Below are 17,638 nucleotides of genomic sequence, written 5' to 3'. Positions count from 1 at the left end.
ACTTAACACATCTTAAAATGTAAGCGTAGCCTACTATAAAAACTTAAAAGCCTTGACTTAAAAATCAGCCTTGGTCCATCTTGAATTAACCAGTGTGTCATGAGTGCTGACTGCAGAACTGGATGGAGGACCTTGTCTCAAACCCAAACACAGTACTGTTGAAACTGAAAGACCCTGATACACCATTTGATTGATACATAGTCTGTAGAAGTTTCTTCTGACAGTTTTTAGATAAAGTTGTGTGTGTGTTTATACTTCTGACATGAAATTCTAATCGCTCCTTCCTTAAAATGCAAGAAGCCAAAAAAAAAAAAAAATCCAATTTTATTTAGCTGATGGGGAAAATTCTAATCAGTAATCACAGTGTAACATCCTTCACTTTCCCAGTTTTAATACTCCACTTGTGACTGCAAAAGCAAAAAAGTTAGAACCCCTTTGAAGTCAGGCAAAAGTAGGAGGAATTTTAATTAGTGGCTGTGTTTTAATTAATATACATGAAATATTTTAAAAATTATTTTGAAACACTTTAAACAAAATAATTATAAGAAGAGCAAACAAACAAAAATTTCCCACATACCCTTCATCCTGCAAGCCCATTCATGTTTTGGCAAACACCACTCATTGTATGTAGCAAAGGGCCTAGTCCAGCAGCACACTGAGCTCTCTGTCCAGGGATTGAACTGTGGCCTCGGCAGTAAAAGCTCAGAGTCCTAACCACTGAACCACTAGGGAATCCCCAGTATCACACTTTGCATCCAGTTGTCCCATCTCTATAATATACTTCACTGTAGAGCTGTTCCTCTGTCTTTGATGTTCATGCCCTTGACCTTTTTGAAGGTTACAGAGCAGTCATTTCATAAAATGACTCTCAGCTCTGCTTTGTCCAGTGCCTTTTGGACAGGAACATCACAGTGTTCTTGTGTTTTGTTGGCTGGGCATGATGTTTATTTGTCCCGTGACTGGAGTTACTTTGAACACTTGGTTAAGATGGTGGATGATGTATGCTATATTTTCCTTTGCCTAGTAAGTGTTTTGTGAGGCAGTACTTAGGGATAATGAAAATATCTCTTGTCTTTTTAGCATTGTGGAATGCTGGGAATTTTAAAAATTTAGGCTGAGAATTTTAAACTCTTTTAGGGATGACATTTAGTGCTTGAACCTAAAAACCTCATGTAGAGGAGTTAACCTAAGTCCTTGAAAACAATGAAATTTAAATATTGTGGGTAGTGGAATTTGAAAAATGTTAAAAATTGGGTTACAGTGTATAGTGTAGTTTAAAAGAACTTGGGAATTAAGAACAGATATGGATGAGAGTCTAGTAATATAATAATTCTGTGATTGTGGGCAATTTATTTTCGAAGTATCAACTAGTCTTATGTTAGAAAAGGTCTGCTTTGTAAAATGTGTCTGGCAGCTGTCACAATAAACATGTCAAGATACTAAGTTACCTTCTTGAGATCTTTCAGAAGTTAAACTAATGGAGTCAATGAATAACTATAAACACATTTTCTTTAGAAACTGCTCCGTGGACATAATTAGAACAAATGGTTCGTGCATGCTCAGTCACGTCCGACTCTTGGTGACCCCATGGACTGTAGCCCGCCAAGCTCCTCTGTCCATGGGGTTTCTCAGGCAAGAATATTTGGAGTGGGTTGCCATTTCCTCCTCCAGGGATCTTCTGGACCCAGGGATCGACCTGCGTCTCCTGCGTTGCCAGGTTGATTCTTTACTGCTGAGCCACCTGGGAAGACCAGAACAAATGGTACTATGCTGAAAAAAATTTAAGATATTTATAAAATCTTTGTTCACAACCCAAAGTGATTTCACTAAATGTATACTGACGTTTTAGGGATGAGTAAGTTTTCTCTCCTAAAAAAAACTTTAGCTTTTAGGATATTGTAGCTAGAACACAGAGCTATTAAATACAAGTTTCAGAGGTAGAAATTTTTAGGCAGCCTAATAGATTGCCAATATGTAATATTACATGATAACCTATACTAATTTTAATGGAACTGAATCTTATTTAGGATAAAATCAGCTGATTCAGCTATTAGGTCCTTGCCTTTTATTTTAGGCACCATCTTAAGACAAAATAGTATCTTAGATGATGAATTTTAGCCTTTTCTTAGTTCTCTTCATTAAAAAAAAAACTTTTATAAAATCAGCATTTTATAAAAGTTTGAAATTCCATTTTACTGTTCTTAGAATTAAGTGATACTGAAAGTTATTTTATACTTCTCGCTGAAGATGAGTGTAGTTAAGATTGTAATGATGCCTTCAGTCACAATTTTGTTGAAATTTGGCTTTTGTGGCTCTTAGTAAAATTAAATGAATTGGTAAATTAGAGTTTTAGCTAACCTTATAAACAAAAAAAACCCTGAAACTAGATCTCAAATAATGGAGACAACTAAAAAGATGTGTGTCTGTGTGTTAGTCACTCAGTTGTGTCTGACACTTTGTGACCCTGTGGATTGTAGCCCGCCAGGCTTCTCTGTCCATGGAATTCTCCAGGCAAGAATACTGGAGTGGGTTGCTGTGCCTCCTCCAGGGGATCTTCCCAAGCTAGGGGTCGAACGCACTGCAGGCAGATTCTGAGCCACCAGGGAAGCCCAAGAATACTGGAGTGGGTAGCTTATCCCTTCTCCAGGGGAATCTTCCTGACCCAGGAACAAACTGGGGTGTCTGCATTGCAGGCAGATTCTTTACCAGCTGAAGCTACCAAACAACAACCAGAAAAAACCACGGAAGAGATAGCTCATCTTAAACACTGGTCCAGTGGAAGCAACCACGGCACAGGAAAGCCATGCTGCATTTTGTTGGAGTGCAGGTCGAAAATTAAGTTTCAGTGGAAGATTTTCCTGATTAATTAAAGTATTCCCCCCCTCTTTGTTTTTAAACTCTTAAGCCTGTTTAATTGCAGACTTGAATACCATATTATCTGTCCTAAATACTGTCTGTAGCCTTCCATGGCCAATATCCTAGGGGTAAGTATGTTAATTGATTTTTAATGTTTTCTCAGTTTTAATTGATCCAGGTATCTGCGGTTTAGTAATTATGGCTCTAGAAATAAAACACTGAGTTGGGAAACTTATTGATTTTTGTAGTCGTAAAGTTCATTTCATCATACTTAACTAAATGTACAGTGTGGCTCTTAGTTGCTTATGATAAGTAAAAATAATAGAGAATTTAAACTGACTATAGAAAACTGAAAATGAAATTTTTGAGAAGAAAATATTGAACCTGGTGCCTGGCTGAGTTCAAATCCATTTCTTCCTAGTTGACCATGGATCTTGGTTTTTGGATTTTACTAAAATAAAGCATTGCTTAAACGACTCATGGCTGTTTGTCACTGTTAATGGTGATGTGTGTGCCTGACAGTGCCTATCAGCAGAGTTTTGTGACGTAAAGTTACGCGTTCATCTAGACAATCGGTCTGCAAATCATTCGTATTTATTTCTTTGAACAATATTCTTTGTTTTTTCAGAAAGTGCTGTTGTATGTTCACATGTACCCTTCAGTGTCCCTCTGCTGCTGCTGCTAAGTCACCTCAGTCGTGTCCGACTCTTAGCGACCCCAGGGACTGCAGCCTACCAGGCTCCTCCTCCGTGGGATTTTCCAAGCAAGAGTACTGGAGTGGGGTGCCATCGCCTTCTTCTCTAGTATTTGCCTTTTGGACAAAAAGGATATTACACTTTTGCTTCAATTTGCTTCTAAGTGCCAGTTAATTTGCTGCCTTAGGAAGATTGCCTAGTAGTACAGTTCTAATCACCTTTTAACCTGCCTTTCTTGGGTTATTTTTATGCATAAAAGTTAGAATTTGGAGATACAATTCTAGTCCCTGGTTATAAAATTAGCTGTCTCTATGACTTTATCCAGACAGCTAATCTTGTTGGGTTGGGTTTCTCATTTCTAATATAATGGAACAAAGAGGTTGCACTAAAATATCTTGAATTTTCTTCTTGATCTAAGATTGTAAGCTTTAAGATTGAAATGGAAAAATGCTTGTTGAAAATAACTATAACATCACAAAAAAGAAATAAGACATAAATGTAATAAAAAAAAAAAACAAGATCAGAGTTATGACCCCTCTCCCCCCACTGATTTAACAATCTGACCTGAACCTTAATTTGAAGCAGTTATTGCTTAATTTGAAATTTTAGTAATATTTAGAAATCAACACAATCAGAAATCTTAGAGTCTCGATTTTTTCATTAGAGTGATGATGGCCTATGTCAAAATGTTATAGAGCTCTGTTTGACTCACTATAAAATCTCTTTATTATTCTGCTGCTCAGCATTAATGGCACAGATCAATAAATTAAAATTGGAAGTGTGGTCCAATGAAAATACTTTCATGGGGGAAGTGGCCCAGTGGCCTTCGCTGGTGGCCCAGTGGTTAAGACCCCATGCTTCCATTGCAAGGGCTGTGGCTTCCATCCCTGCCTGGTTGGGGAACTGAGATACTGCAGGCTGTGCGGAGCAAGTGGCCATAAATAAATAAGTAGCAGGCACACTGGTTACAGCAAAAACAAACCATAAAAAACCCAAGCACTTACATGGAATTAATTATTGGCTTATTTTCAGGTAGAAGAGATCAGTGCAGTAAGGACACAGACAAACCTAATCCCTGAAAGAGATCCAACAAGAAACCCAAGAAGACGTTACAGAATGGCTGGAGTCCGTTTTCAGAAACATAAAAGAAGGCGTTGCTTCTTTTAAACAATAGCTGACAGGTTAAAAGATAAAAAGACGAAACAGCAACAGGCCAGTTAAGTTCAGTTTTGAAACTCATAAAGGAGAATTAAAATCAGATCAGGGAAACAAAAGATGAAGTTAAAAACATTTGGAGTTGAAGAAGTAAAGAAACTGAAAAAACGGGAAAGGAGGTGGAATGGACCCTGGTAGCCATGATTTTTGTGTCTGTGAGCACTTTTATCAACCCCTTTCTTGATGACAGTGTCCTGCTTTGCCTTTAAATAACTGCTTCCCTTCCCTTCCTGTTCCACGCAGTTCTGGCTGGACTGCCAATCACAGTGTATCCCAGGTAATCTTGTTCTGACTAGCCACTTAAGTGGGCTTGGGATGCAAATCCCCAGACCTTCTGTGCAGAGGGTAGCAAGAAGGTACAGGGATCACAGAATAGGTGTATGGTCAAACTTTAAAGATATACGCATGGCTGTCATCTTCGTCTTAGGAAAAAACCCATCTTCTTAAGGAGAAGTAAGGTCTGCGGGGAGCGAATAGAAGTCTAATGATGTCCCTTGTGTTCCTTGACTGGCTTTGTATGGAGTCAGTGCCACCTTTAGGCTGAATAAAACAAGAAAATTTCCTTTGTTTACTTGTGGTGCTTTGAATTGGGTAACCTTGCAGTTTAATAATAGTTCTGGCTAATTCATAAATTGTTCTTGAAGATAAAGACTATTGTAAATTAGATGTGGTTCCCAGAGTTGGTGGGACTACTAAGAATGCTCTAGAATTATAAAGCAAAACTTTTGTAAAACTACCAAAAAGTTGGTAGGAATTTTGAAGAGCTGTTATGAGAAAGCTAATATTAACGGGAAGATGGGGGACTTCCCTGGGGGACCCAGTGGTTAGGATGCCTCACTTCCACTTCAGGCGGCAAGGGTGTGATCCCTGGTCGGGAAACTTAAGGTCCCATAGCTGCACAGTGGCCCCCAAAAATTCTTTTTTAAGGGAACTAATAGTAGAAGTGGAAATCTCTTTTGCTCTGAGGGCATCTGCCAGTGTCACCATATGTACTTGAGTTTTGAGAACCTTGTGGGATGAAGAGGCTGAAACCAAAGCACAGAATCTGCAGAAAATTCAGGGGTCAGAGTCACCATTCCCCTCAATAACTGGCGACCCCTGATTGAATAAGACTGATTAAGAAATAAGGCAGCTTGTATCCCTGTTTGTGGTCTGGGTTAACATATAGGGGATCCGAGGAAGGTGAATTCTTGGCTTATGGTGATCTCCCAGGCAGGAACTGTTCCCAGACACCAGGTCTCATGTTTAAAACAAGGTTTTGATGTAAAACAACCAGCATACAGTAGAAGACAGGTATACATGGGAACAAGAACCATACATTGGAAGGTAGAACTGTGAGAAACATCAGAAATACAACTGCAAAGACTTGAGATTTTGAATTATCCTAGACTATGAAACAACTCCCACTACTATGTTTAAAGAAATATGTCAAGCTTGAAAATCTTTGGGGTGAAGAAAATTTTAAATGTGACATAGCAGCAAATAGAAAGTATATAAATGAAAATTACAAGCAAAAAACCTGGTGGGTAGTTTTAACAGAATAAGTACAAGTGAAGACAAAGATGAGTGAAATGGAAGATAAGTCAGAAGACCAGAGTCAGTTCAGGGAGGATACATGAGAAACATACAGAAGAGAGTAAGAGATTTAAGGATTAAGATTCATTTAATCTGAGCTTCAGTGTGGGACAGGAGATAGAAAATGGGACAGAACCAGTACCTGAGGAAATAATGTGTGTGTGTGTGTGTTAGTCATTCAATTATATCCGACTCCAACCCCATGAACTGTAGTCTGCCAGGCTCCTCTGTCCATGGGATTCTCCAGACAAGAATCCTGGAGTGGGTTGCCATTTCCTTCTCCAGGAGATCTTCCCAACCCTGGGATTGAACCTGGGTTTCCTGCATTGCAGGAGATCTTTACCATCTGAGCCACCAGGGAAGCCCCGAGGAAATAATAGCAGAGAATTTGCCACAATCAAAGGATGACAGTCCTTAGTCCAGATGCCCAGTGAATGATAAACGTACTGAATAAAAGGAAATCTGAACTCTGCACACTGCTCACATTCTGAATTGTTTGAGTGCATTTTTTCTTTCTTTGTGTTTAAAAAGATTAAAAGCCATCCGCCATTTTTGTATTTACTCTTACAGGAGGACACAGTCGTTTTGGTCATTTCCCTTTTTGTTCCAGAGAATTCACTGTCCCATTTTAGTTACTTGAAATTTTTTTGTTTCATAGTCTCTTTATTTGGGAGACTTCTGAGTTTTGATATGACAGATCATATCCTGGGGATTTTTTGTTGTTGCTCATTTCTAGACACACAGACACAGACACACAAGAGAGACATGCAAACACAGCCTCCCTGTTTAACACACACACACGCACACACCCCTGTTTAAACCAGAAAGAGAGTGCCTATTTCCTTTTTGTGAGGTGCTCTACCCTTCAACGTTCTTTTTTTCCTAGGCTCCCTGGATACTTCCGATTTGCTCTTACTCTTCCTTTCTCCCAGGGTGGTTGTGAATATTTAAAAGATGACTAATAAAACATGATAGCTATATTTAATAAATGTTTATTTCTTTTTTGTCTATCTTGCTCTTATTTTAAACTGACTATGTAGGGTGAGAGGTGAAAAGACCCTTCCTGGGAGGTGAGTGAGTGGGTGTCTTTGATCAGAGAGGAGGCGGCGGAGGGCAGCCCACCGGGGTCTCGGAGCTGCTTGGTGGTCTGGGGCGCCCCAGCCTGGCTTTCCTGCTCCTGGCTCTGGGAGGGCCCGCCCATCAGGCCTCATGCTCTGGAAGCTCCTGTCACCACCCGGCCTGGTGTATCCTCGCGCGGTCGCAGTTAATGCGGCGGTGCGATGACAGTTTCTTTCTCGCAAAGGGCGGAGGAGCGGACGCAGTTCCACGATCCGTGTTGACCAAGGGCTCTCAGGGAAGTGACCCAGATGCAGCCATTTCTAGAGAGCAGAAAGCCCCAGACAGAATCGGCCTTCCCCATGGAGCCCAACTGGACTCCGCTGCCTCCAGGGTTCTTCCCATCAAAGAGTACTGAGATGGTCCCGAGAAGTTCTGTTAATGAAGCGGGAGCTCTTGTCTCCTGTGACTTCCCCACAGGCTGTTAGGATGGCGATCCTCCCAGTTCTTAACACACTTTGAATGTGATGGATATCATAGCATATCTGTGACAATTGAAGGTGAGAGGAGGAAGCAGCAATAGGCAGGAAATTGTTCTAATGTTATATTCTGGCTCTGAGGGTGACTATATGACCTTGAGAAATTATTGCAACATGAGAACACATCTTTTTTCTCTTGCTAGAGAATTAAAGGAAAAGTGAGATTATTCAGAAATGCTATGAACTTTCAGAAATGATAGTATTAATATATTCTAAATGAAAGTTATTATAGAAAAACAGTATGCCTTGTCCATTTTGATTTAAGTAAATTTAAATATAACTTTGGGCTTCCCAGGTGGCACAGTGGTAAAGAATCCACCTGCCAATACAGGAGGCACGAGAGACTCGTGTTTGATCCCTGGGTCAGGAAGATCCTCTGGAGAAGGAAATGGCAACCAACTCCAGTATTCTTGCCTGGAAACTTCCACGGAAAGAGGAGCTGGGTGGGCTACAGTCCATGGGGTCACACAGAGTCAGACACAACTTAGCAACTGAATAACAACAATAGTTAAGAAATACCCAGGTGTCTTTAGTAAATTAATTTATATATATGTATTAGGGATTTCTTTGGAAGGAATGATGCTAAAGCTGAAACTCCAGTACTTTGGCCACCTCATGCGAAGAGTTGACTCATTGGAAAAGACTCTGATGCTGGGAGGGATTGGGGGCAGGAGGAGAAGGGGACGACAGAGGATGAGATGGCTGGATGGCATCACTGACTCGATGGACATGAGTCTGAGTGAACTCCAGGAGTTGGTGATGGACAGGGAGGCCTGGCGTGCTATGATTCATGGGGTCGCAAAGAGTCGGACACGACTGAGTGACTGATCTGATCTGATCTGATTTGTTTTACAGAATTACTGTTGGTCCTTAATTTTTCAGTTATCCTCTCATATTAATTTCATTTCATTATTTGGTCTCTTGCTAAAACCTAGAATTAACTGAATTGAAAAGGGATAGTTTTTTAATAGGCATCTAATTTGCATGCTATTTATAGGAAAACAATTCTTTTAGTATTAGAATTTTTTTGTTGTTTATTTTTATGTACTTATTTTAAAAATTTATTTATTTTAATTAGAGGCTAATTACTTTACAGTATTGTATTGGTTTTGCCATACATCAACATGAATTTGCCATGGGTGTACATGTATTCCCAATCCTGAACCCCCCTCCCACCTCCCTCCCCATACCATCCCTCTGGGTCATCCCAGTGCACCAAGCATCCTGTATCCTGCATCAAATCTGGACTGGCGATTACTATTAGAATTTTTAAAAATTTGCTTTAGATTTTGGCTTCTTAGAATGTCTTTATATGATGTATGTTTGCCTTTTAAAATTTTTATTATATATATTAATATTAAAATTTACCATTTTAATGGTTTAAAATTCCCCTGGCATTAGTTACATTCTCAGTGTTGTGGGACCACCATTACTATCTATCTCCAGAACTTTTTCGTTGTCCCAAACTTAAACTCTGTATGTATTGAATAATAACTTCTCAGTGCTCCCTTTTTCTAGTCCCTGGGAACTAGCATTCTACTTCCTGTCTCTTAGTCTGGTAGGTAATCTCTTTTGAGTGGATCACACATTTGTCCTTTTGTGTCTGGATTATTTCACTTAGAATAATAATATTTTTAAGGCTCATCTCGATTACAGCATATATCAGAACTTCATACCTTTTAAGGCTGAATTACATTCCATTATATGGATGTATGATATTTTGTTCATTCATCTGATGGTGGACCTTGGGGTTCCACCTTTTGGCTCTTGTGAATAATGCTGCTGTGAACATGAGTGTGCAAATACCTGTTCACATCCCTGCTTTCAGTTCTCTTGAGTATATACCCAGAAGTGGAATTGCTGCATCATGGTAATTCCGGGTAATTTTTTAGAGGAATACCAAACTGTTTTCCACAATGGATGCACATTTTACACTCCTGATAGCACAGGGGTTCCTGTTTTTCCACATCCTTGCTAACACTTCCTATTGAATGGTTTATGTGTTGGGTTTTTATAGTGCTTGAAATTCAGCTGAGCCTCTCTGCTGATACTAAAGTTTTCTAGAGAGAAAGTGTTATAAAGGAATCGTAGACGTTATTTGTCCTGCAGCCTGTTTCCTTCTTAGTGAAAAGTGAAAATGAAGTCGCATCCGACTCCTTGCGACCCCTTGGACTGTAGCCCACCAGGCTCCTCTGCCCATGGGATTCTCCAGGCAAGAATACTGGAGTGTGTTGCCATTTCCTTCTCCAGGGGATCTTCCCGACCCAGGGATCGAACCCAGGTCTCCCGCGTTGCAGGCAGACGCTTTAACCTCTGAGCCACCAGAGAAGCCCAAAAGAAAGAAATCCCGTGCCCCACCCTGTCTGCTTCATCCACTTTTCTGTAATCAGGGCCCTCAGGAGAAAGGGAGGTGATGTGTGTTGAACTGTGATAAACTGCCTGGATTGTGAAGTGCACTACCTCTTTCTGTCACTGGGAAACTAGTTCTGGGTGACATCTAAATTTATTTTGGAAGGTGATGCTGACCTAATTTTATGGAAATAAAACTAGATGAAAAATTAGGGGATAGGTTCTGTATCTTATACAGATATTTTTTTTTAAATAAATTTTATTATAGTTTTTGGCTGCATTTTGTGGCATGCAGAATCTTAATTCCCCAAGAAGGGGTGAAACCCACACCCCCTGCATTGGAAGATGGGGTCTTAGCTGCTAGACCACCAGGCAAGTCCTTAGAATACTTGGTTTTTGAGTCTCCTACTTTTTCTCTATTGCAAGAAAACTATGGCTCAGATGGTAAAGCATCTGCATACAATGAGAGAGACCCAGGTTCAATCCCGGGATCAGGAAGATCCTCTGGATCTTGCCTGGAAAATCCCATGGATGGAGGAGCCTGGTAGGCTACAGTCCATGGGGTCCCAAAGAGTCGGACACGACTTCTCGTTCTCATTCGTTCTTAGGCAACTCATGGAGGACCCCTCCAGCTCTAAACATACGTTGAGCAGGACACTGAGTTTCTAGCACTCACTCCTTAATGCTTCTCTTTCCCAGGGATCATGGCCCAAGTAGCAGTGTCTACCCTGCCTGTCGAAGACGAGGAGTCCTCAGAGAGCAGGATGGTGGTGACGTTCCTCATGTCTGCTCTTGAGTCCATGGTGAGATGGCTCTACACTTGTGTAAAGTTTCCAGTTGGGTAACATTGGGCTTGTGAAAATTTGATTGATTGGTTTTTGGAAAACATACACTTTGTCTTTTTTTTTTTAGTATATACAGATTTTTTTGCTTGAATAATAGTTAATGGGATTTAAGCTTTTCAAATCAAATATTACTGCATACCATGTTTCACAATGTTGTTAACTTACCTGAATGTGTAATTTTTTACATTTAATTTCAATTTTCTACCTCCTAATATCTTAGGCAATCCCTTGTTTTGCAAGCCTTAACTTTGAATTTGAGTGTGATATTTGAAGTTAGTCTGAGTGAGTTTGTATATTGTAGTGTGTTGCTGGTGTCTTACTGTATTGGTGTAAAGAACATTACCACAATTTGGGGCCTTAAGAGCATATTCACTATTTTACATCTATTCTTTATTATATTGTGCTTTGCATTCACAATTTTCTGAATTCGGTGGCCTTTACCAAATATGTAGTGTAACTTTATTAAAAAAAAAACTTATTTACACATAATTGCAAAATAATTATTTTGTTGCATTCCTATATTACTATCATAGTACTATAGTTTGCTTATCATGTTTTTATGAATATGTATGAGTTCATAGATTTAAAAACTATTAGACTTAGGTATTTTCTGACACAGTGAAATTATATATTCTAAGCAGGAGGAGGTAGTGTATTTACTGTCTTTAAGTATTATATATATATAATATTTTATATATATATTATATATATATATATATAATTTATATTATATATATAGCAGAATACTAGTGGAATCTCCTATTTTTCCATTAGGGCATTTTCCCCCTTCTTTCTACTACATAAGAATTAAAAAAATTATCTCCTTCAAGAAAGCAATTTTAGAGTGATTAGTGACCATATATACTATTTCTCTCTGAATGTCACTTATTTCTCGCTTTTGGTCTTAAAATCAGTCAACATTTGTGGCTGTCATGTTAAATAATTTAGAGATTAAATCTACTCTGTTGATATTAAGTCATTTTCTTTAATACTAATCTTTACGTAGGATGACATAATGTTGCGTAGGACCCAGTCTCTTCCTCAGGCTGTCTTCACAGTTTCCTCACCTTTGGCAGTGTTTATTTCCTCCTCACCAGCAGGAGTGAAAGTCTGTCCTGTTCCCAGTTGTGTACTGTGAAGTATGGTAGGTTATAGGTTGGCTTCATCCCTCTTCCTTTGGCCTATAGGTTTCTTTGATCTAAATCCTTAGACAGTATGTGAATCTTGCTTTGCTGTTTCATAAACGCTGCGTTTGGTGATAGGGTTGTCCAACTAAGAATGGATAGTGAAGCAAGAATGCACCCTCATTTATCACAAGGTATGTAAATAATAGTTCCTTACAGGTGAGCAGCCAGGGTCCATCTCACAGAAATGTAATATAATACAACCTCAGTACAGCAGTGTTCGTCATGCTGAGAAGATTGTTGGCTCACCTCAAGGTCACAGTTTCTCTGCTGTGGCTTTATCACAGCTCAGAAGCTTTCTGATCATGAAAGTAGGTATAAATGATTTATTCCAGATACCATTTTAAAGCGATATTATGCAAGTAGTTCCCATTTAAGAAATTAGAGGGTGGTAATGGTACAAATCAAAAACAGCCAGAGGAAGCTTTAGTTTTCAACAAGTGATACTGAGAACATAGGCTATTTGGGGGAAGAAAGTCTTTATCGTGTGTTAAGTTAAATTCTAGATGAGTAAAAATTTAAAGATAGTCATGTTAAGATGAAAAAACCAGGAGAAAATGTATGTAAATATGTATTTAGTTCCATAAGCTTTTCTATGCCTAGTATTAGTGAGGCACCCTTATGCATCAATAAACACTAACATAGCATGAAAGGTAAGCTGATTCACAGAAAACTGTCTCAAGGTCCATATTCTTCAATACCCTTTGATTTGTATGCTAATCATTGGATTAGTGGGGGTTTTTTGTTTTGTGTTTGTTTTTTTTGCCAGGCCTTGTGGCTTGTGGGATAAGTCCCCAGCCAGGAATTGAACCTGAGCCTTAGCAGTGAGAGTACCGCATCCTAACCACTGGCATGCCAGGGAGTTCCCTGGATTATTGATTATACTAAAGTATAATAATGGTTTATACTTTTAAAAATGGTTCTGGGAAAGTTGCACAGTAATGTTTGCTAGGATACTGAGAGTTAGCCCTTCTAGAAGTACAGATGGGAGTGTCAACTGATGACCCTTCTTAGAAAGCAATTTTCAGTATGTTTTGAGGACCTTAAAAGTTTTTACTTTGAGAATTTTTGGACTGTGGTTTCATGTCTCTGACTGTCTTTTAAGAAAGTCAGTCAATGGGACGACCCAGAGGGATGGTATGGGGAGGGAGGAGGGAGGAGGGTTCAGGATGGGGAGCACATGTATACCTGTGATGGATTCATTTTGATATTTGGCAAAACTAATACAATTATGTAAAGTTTAAAAATAAAATTAAAAAAAAAAAAAAGTCAGTCAAGATACACATAACTATTTTGTTCCCAGATGATTTTTTCAGTGTTGTGTTTCAGAATGATAATTGGAGTCAGCAGCATTTTCTATAAAGGTTGCACTAAATGAATTATTGTTTATCCACGAAATGGAAGGCTGTATACTCTTTTGTGAAGATTTTAAAGAATATTTAGTCTCTTAGGAATGTGCTCAGTAGAAGTGTACCTTTCTGAGTGGGTTCCAGTGGAGATACTTGTGGAGGGGGCATTTGTGATGGAAGCTGTAGAGTGGCTCCTGGGCCCCTCTCCCCTGCAGGACTGCTGGCTTCTCTGTGTCAGAGCCTCCCTTGCCCAGGCTCTCCCCTTCCCTTGAGGGAGGCCGGACCCAGCTCCCGAGTGCCTGCAGCGCCCTCTGCAGCAGCTGTGCGTTCTTGCTCTGCAGAACCCTGCTGCCCTTCACCTCACAAGGTGGTTGTCACTGGGAGTGCTTGCCAGCAAGCCTGTGTGCACATCTGAGTCTGTCCCTTGGGTTTTTGACCTATAACACGTTAAAAAGGATTTCTGCCCTTTTTTCATAAAAATTCTGTGAATCCTTAAAAATCAAGGTTGTAAACAATTTAGAAATAGTGGTCTCTTTAAAAAAAATGGGAACTCTCTTCTAGATTTGATAACTTAAGGCCAGAAACTAGAAACTTTACCTTATTCCAGATGAGGCATTAAGGCTGGTCATGTGATAAGATTTTTTTATTCATCCAGCTGAAAGAGTGCTTTTAAACGTCTGTGTGTAACATAAGATTTACTATTTGTGTATTTTAGTGTAAAGAACTGGCCAAGTCCAAGGCGGAAGTAGCGTGCATCGCAGTGTATGAGACAGACGTGTTTGTTGTTGGAACCGAGAGAGGACGTGCTTTTGTCAACACTAGAAAGGACTTTCAGAAAGATTTTGTAAAATACTGTAAGTATTGTATTTTTATCTTCTATATTCCATAAATGTTTATGGAGAACTCATTGTTTTCGCTTCTAAAGCTGATTGAGATTTATACCCAAAAAAGACTTTTCTGAAGTCCGTGGTGATATTTCAGAATGCTCAGAGGCAATCACTGACATGGTAACATAAGGGGAAGTACTGAAGAGCTTAAGAAAAATAGGCACTGTTTATTGTACTGTGCTCCTTGCTTGACTCTGGCTTAGTGAAACACCTTAGAAGATAGAGAAATATCAGTGATTAAAATTTCTTAATTCAGATAAGAAAGTCTTGTCTCTGATAGATGTTTGATGTATTGCGGAAAAAAAAAGTTTTCCTCTGCATTAAGTTTGAGTAAGCATGAAGAAAGTTCCACAGGTCTTCCTGACCCCTCAATGGAGTCATGTTATCCTCTGTTCGCAGTGAGATTTGTGATCCTCCAGTCAGAAGCTCATCCGGTAATGTGTTTATTTGATATTGGAACAAACGCATTAGAGAAATTTACTGTAGGGTGTTAAAACCTAGACCCTCCCGCAGAATGACAGTGTTCATATCTGTGTTTAACCTAGCACTGTCCATAGCTTTTATCTTTAAGATCCAAACTTAGATTTCCATTATCAAGTCAGATCCAATTCGTGACACATTAAGGCAGATAATGGTTGAATAAAAGTTCATTCTTAAGTCATTAATTTCAATTCTCAATTACGTTTTTTAAAAAACATCTCTCCCCTCCACTGTACCTGCCTCCCCCGCACCCATTATCTTTTAAGCTTCATGGTAGTAATCTGTTTAAATTTTTTCCCTCATTATTTCTTACCATTTTGAGAGTTTTTAAGACTTTGATTATGTTTGTGTATTTGAATTTGTACTGATAATGTTGCTTTGATTATGTGTGTGTCAGTTGCCATCTGTCCCATGAATACTGTAATCCCACTGGCAGCTGTGTGTACATCCCTGTTCCCTATATGCTTTGCTAATGGGCTTCTTCAGTGGTTAGAACTAAGCATTAGGGGAATTGTCCTCAGTTGCAAATTATAGTCCCTGCCTGTTAGTATTCATACTTTTTTTATTACCAAAACATTGATGCCACAGAGAATAATCTTTTGGTATATAATGCTTAAGTACCTAATACTCGTTTCCTATAAACTGTTCTGCAGATAAGATCAATTGTCTTCCGAAACCAAATCAGTGGGTTTATGAGTCAGTTTAGAAATTCTTAGAAGAGAGTTCTAAGCTCTTTTCCAGGGTTTTGAAAGGCAGTATCCTATGGAAATAAAATAATGTGAATCACTTAGATTTATTAGAAAAATTAAAATTTTTCTAATAAAAAGTAAGGAGAAAATGCATCATTTGTTTTAGTGGATATATTTTAACCTGACATCTGAAACATTATCATTCAACATATATAATCAGTATAAAAATTATTTTTTTGTTCACCTGTCCAAATTCTTTATTAAAGCAACAACCAAAATACAGGATGGCTCATGGGTTTTTTTTGTTTTTTTGTTTTTTTTGCTTTTTTGCCTCTGTATCAACTTACATATTAATCATTTGTTTATACTTTTAAATTATTTTTAAAAGGTGAATATTTATAGCTCACAAATCAACAGAGTGACATTTCCACCCAGATATATTTTTCCATCTTATTTCCTGGTTTTAACAAGGGACATCCAGAACCAGGGGCACAGCACATCAAACTTCAGTGCCATCACCTTCTATGAGCAGCACTAGGTCATCCGAGAGATACATTAAAGGTTTACATTTTTCATTAAATAAAAATAATTTATGCCAGAATATTCTTAGACCTATTTGCTTTCTGTTTTTACATTCTCTGTGAGCTTCAATTTTGATGGTGGCATTCTGAGAATTAGACCCCTTACAAATGAAATCTCTAAAAAAAAAAATCTCAATTAAAGGTCATTATCACTATCATATGATATTTTCTTGTATAACAGACACTCAGTCCTTCAGAAAGCATACTAAGCAATTCTGTTTTATTCGATTTTCTCCCCCACCACTAATTTGTTTAATACAAATCTTGTTATGCACTGTAGAAACCCTATAAGTCATTAGGAAGATGAACTTTGTTATCTCCTAGAGGATTTTAAAATGAATAGGTGAATGTAAAAATGTCTAGTACCTTGAAGGATGGGTGGTGATTTAGGTGCTAGGCTAAATCTCTTGCCAGGCTCCTCTCTCCACGGGATTTCCCAGACAAGAATACTGGAGTGGGTTGCCATTTCCTTCTTCAAAAAAATTATTAATGGGGTATTTTGCATACAATTTTTGGTACTAAATCTTTGAAATCCAGGCTATATTGTAAATTTACAACACATCTTAATTTGCACTGTGTACATTTCAAGTGCTAAGTAGCCACACGTCAAGTGTCTATAGAGCCTTTTGTGTTAGACTTGGCAACAAGAAAGATTTTGTGGTGATAATCTTCCCGTATTAAATGTGTAGTTACTCTAAGGTATCTTTTCATTTTAAAATTACTAGTACCTAATTTTTACTTGGTAGAATTGTCACCTATAGCTGCTCTTGTTTCAGAGATGATCTCTGTTTCTTATAATCTGCATTCAAGTCATTTGTCTTTTAGGTTCTTATTTTTAAAGTTCCTCCTCCTCTCTTTCCTTTCTGTCAAATCATAAGTGTTAGCATTTGGAAAAAATATTCTTAGCAAAAACCAAATATTAAGATAATGGATATGGACCTTTTATAGCATTAATATTTTACAGGTGTTGAAGAAGAAGAAAAGGCTGCAGAGATGCATAAAATGAAATCTACAGCCCAGGCAAATCGGATGAGTGTCGATGCTGTGGAGATAGAAACACTCAGAAAAACAGTTGAGGACTATTTCTGCTTTTGCTATGGTAGGGTTATACACTTGAATTGTCTAAAAAAATATGTTATATAGTTGACTTTTCTAAAGGGCAGATTAAGCAACTGACTTAACAATCACGAAACACGCTTTCACAATTGAATGAGTTGATTCCCAGATATTGGGTTAACATTATGAATGACCTTTCTTTAGCCATTAGAGTTGGTTTCTTTTTTGTTTTTTAATGTAGTTTTAGGTTCACAGCAAAATTAAAGAGGAGGGTGCAGAGAT

The 17,638-nt window shown here is 38.5% G+C and overlaps 1 protein-coding gene across 10 annotated transcripts in view; it reads left to right on the top strand.

Moving 5' to 3' along the window:
* GTF2I (general transcription factor IIi) overlaps positions 1-17,638 on the top strand; it is an 82,353-nt gene that overhangs the window by 7,797 nt on the left and 56,918 nt on the right. For all 10 annotated transcript variants that reach the window (XR_009733573.1, XM_061401858.1, XM_061401855.1 and 7 more), the window contains 3 exons: positions 10,985-11,088; positions 14,379-14,517; positions 17,265-17,399. Coding sequence is in view for 9 of the 10 variants with exons in the window: in XM_061401858.1 (XP_061257842.1) it covers positions 10,990-11,088; positions 14,379-14,517; positions 17,265-17,399 (373 nt within the window). In the remaining variant the exon portion in view is untranslated. The remainder of the gene's footprint in view (positions 1-10,984; positions 11,089-14,378; positions 14,518-17,264; positions 17,400-17,638) is intronic.

Source organism: Bos javanicus, chromosome 25, assembly GCF_032452875.1.
Source record: "Bos javanicus breed banteng chromosome 25, ARS-OSU_banteng_1.0, whole genome shotgun sequence".
NCBI classification, from domain to species: Eukaryota; Metazoa; Chordata; class Mammalia; order Artiodactyla; family Bovidae; genus Bos; species Bos javanicus.
The sequence above is the reverse complement of the archived record's forward strand: the minus strand, read 5'-3'. Positions and strand labels throughout refer to the sequence as shown.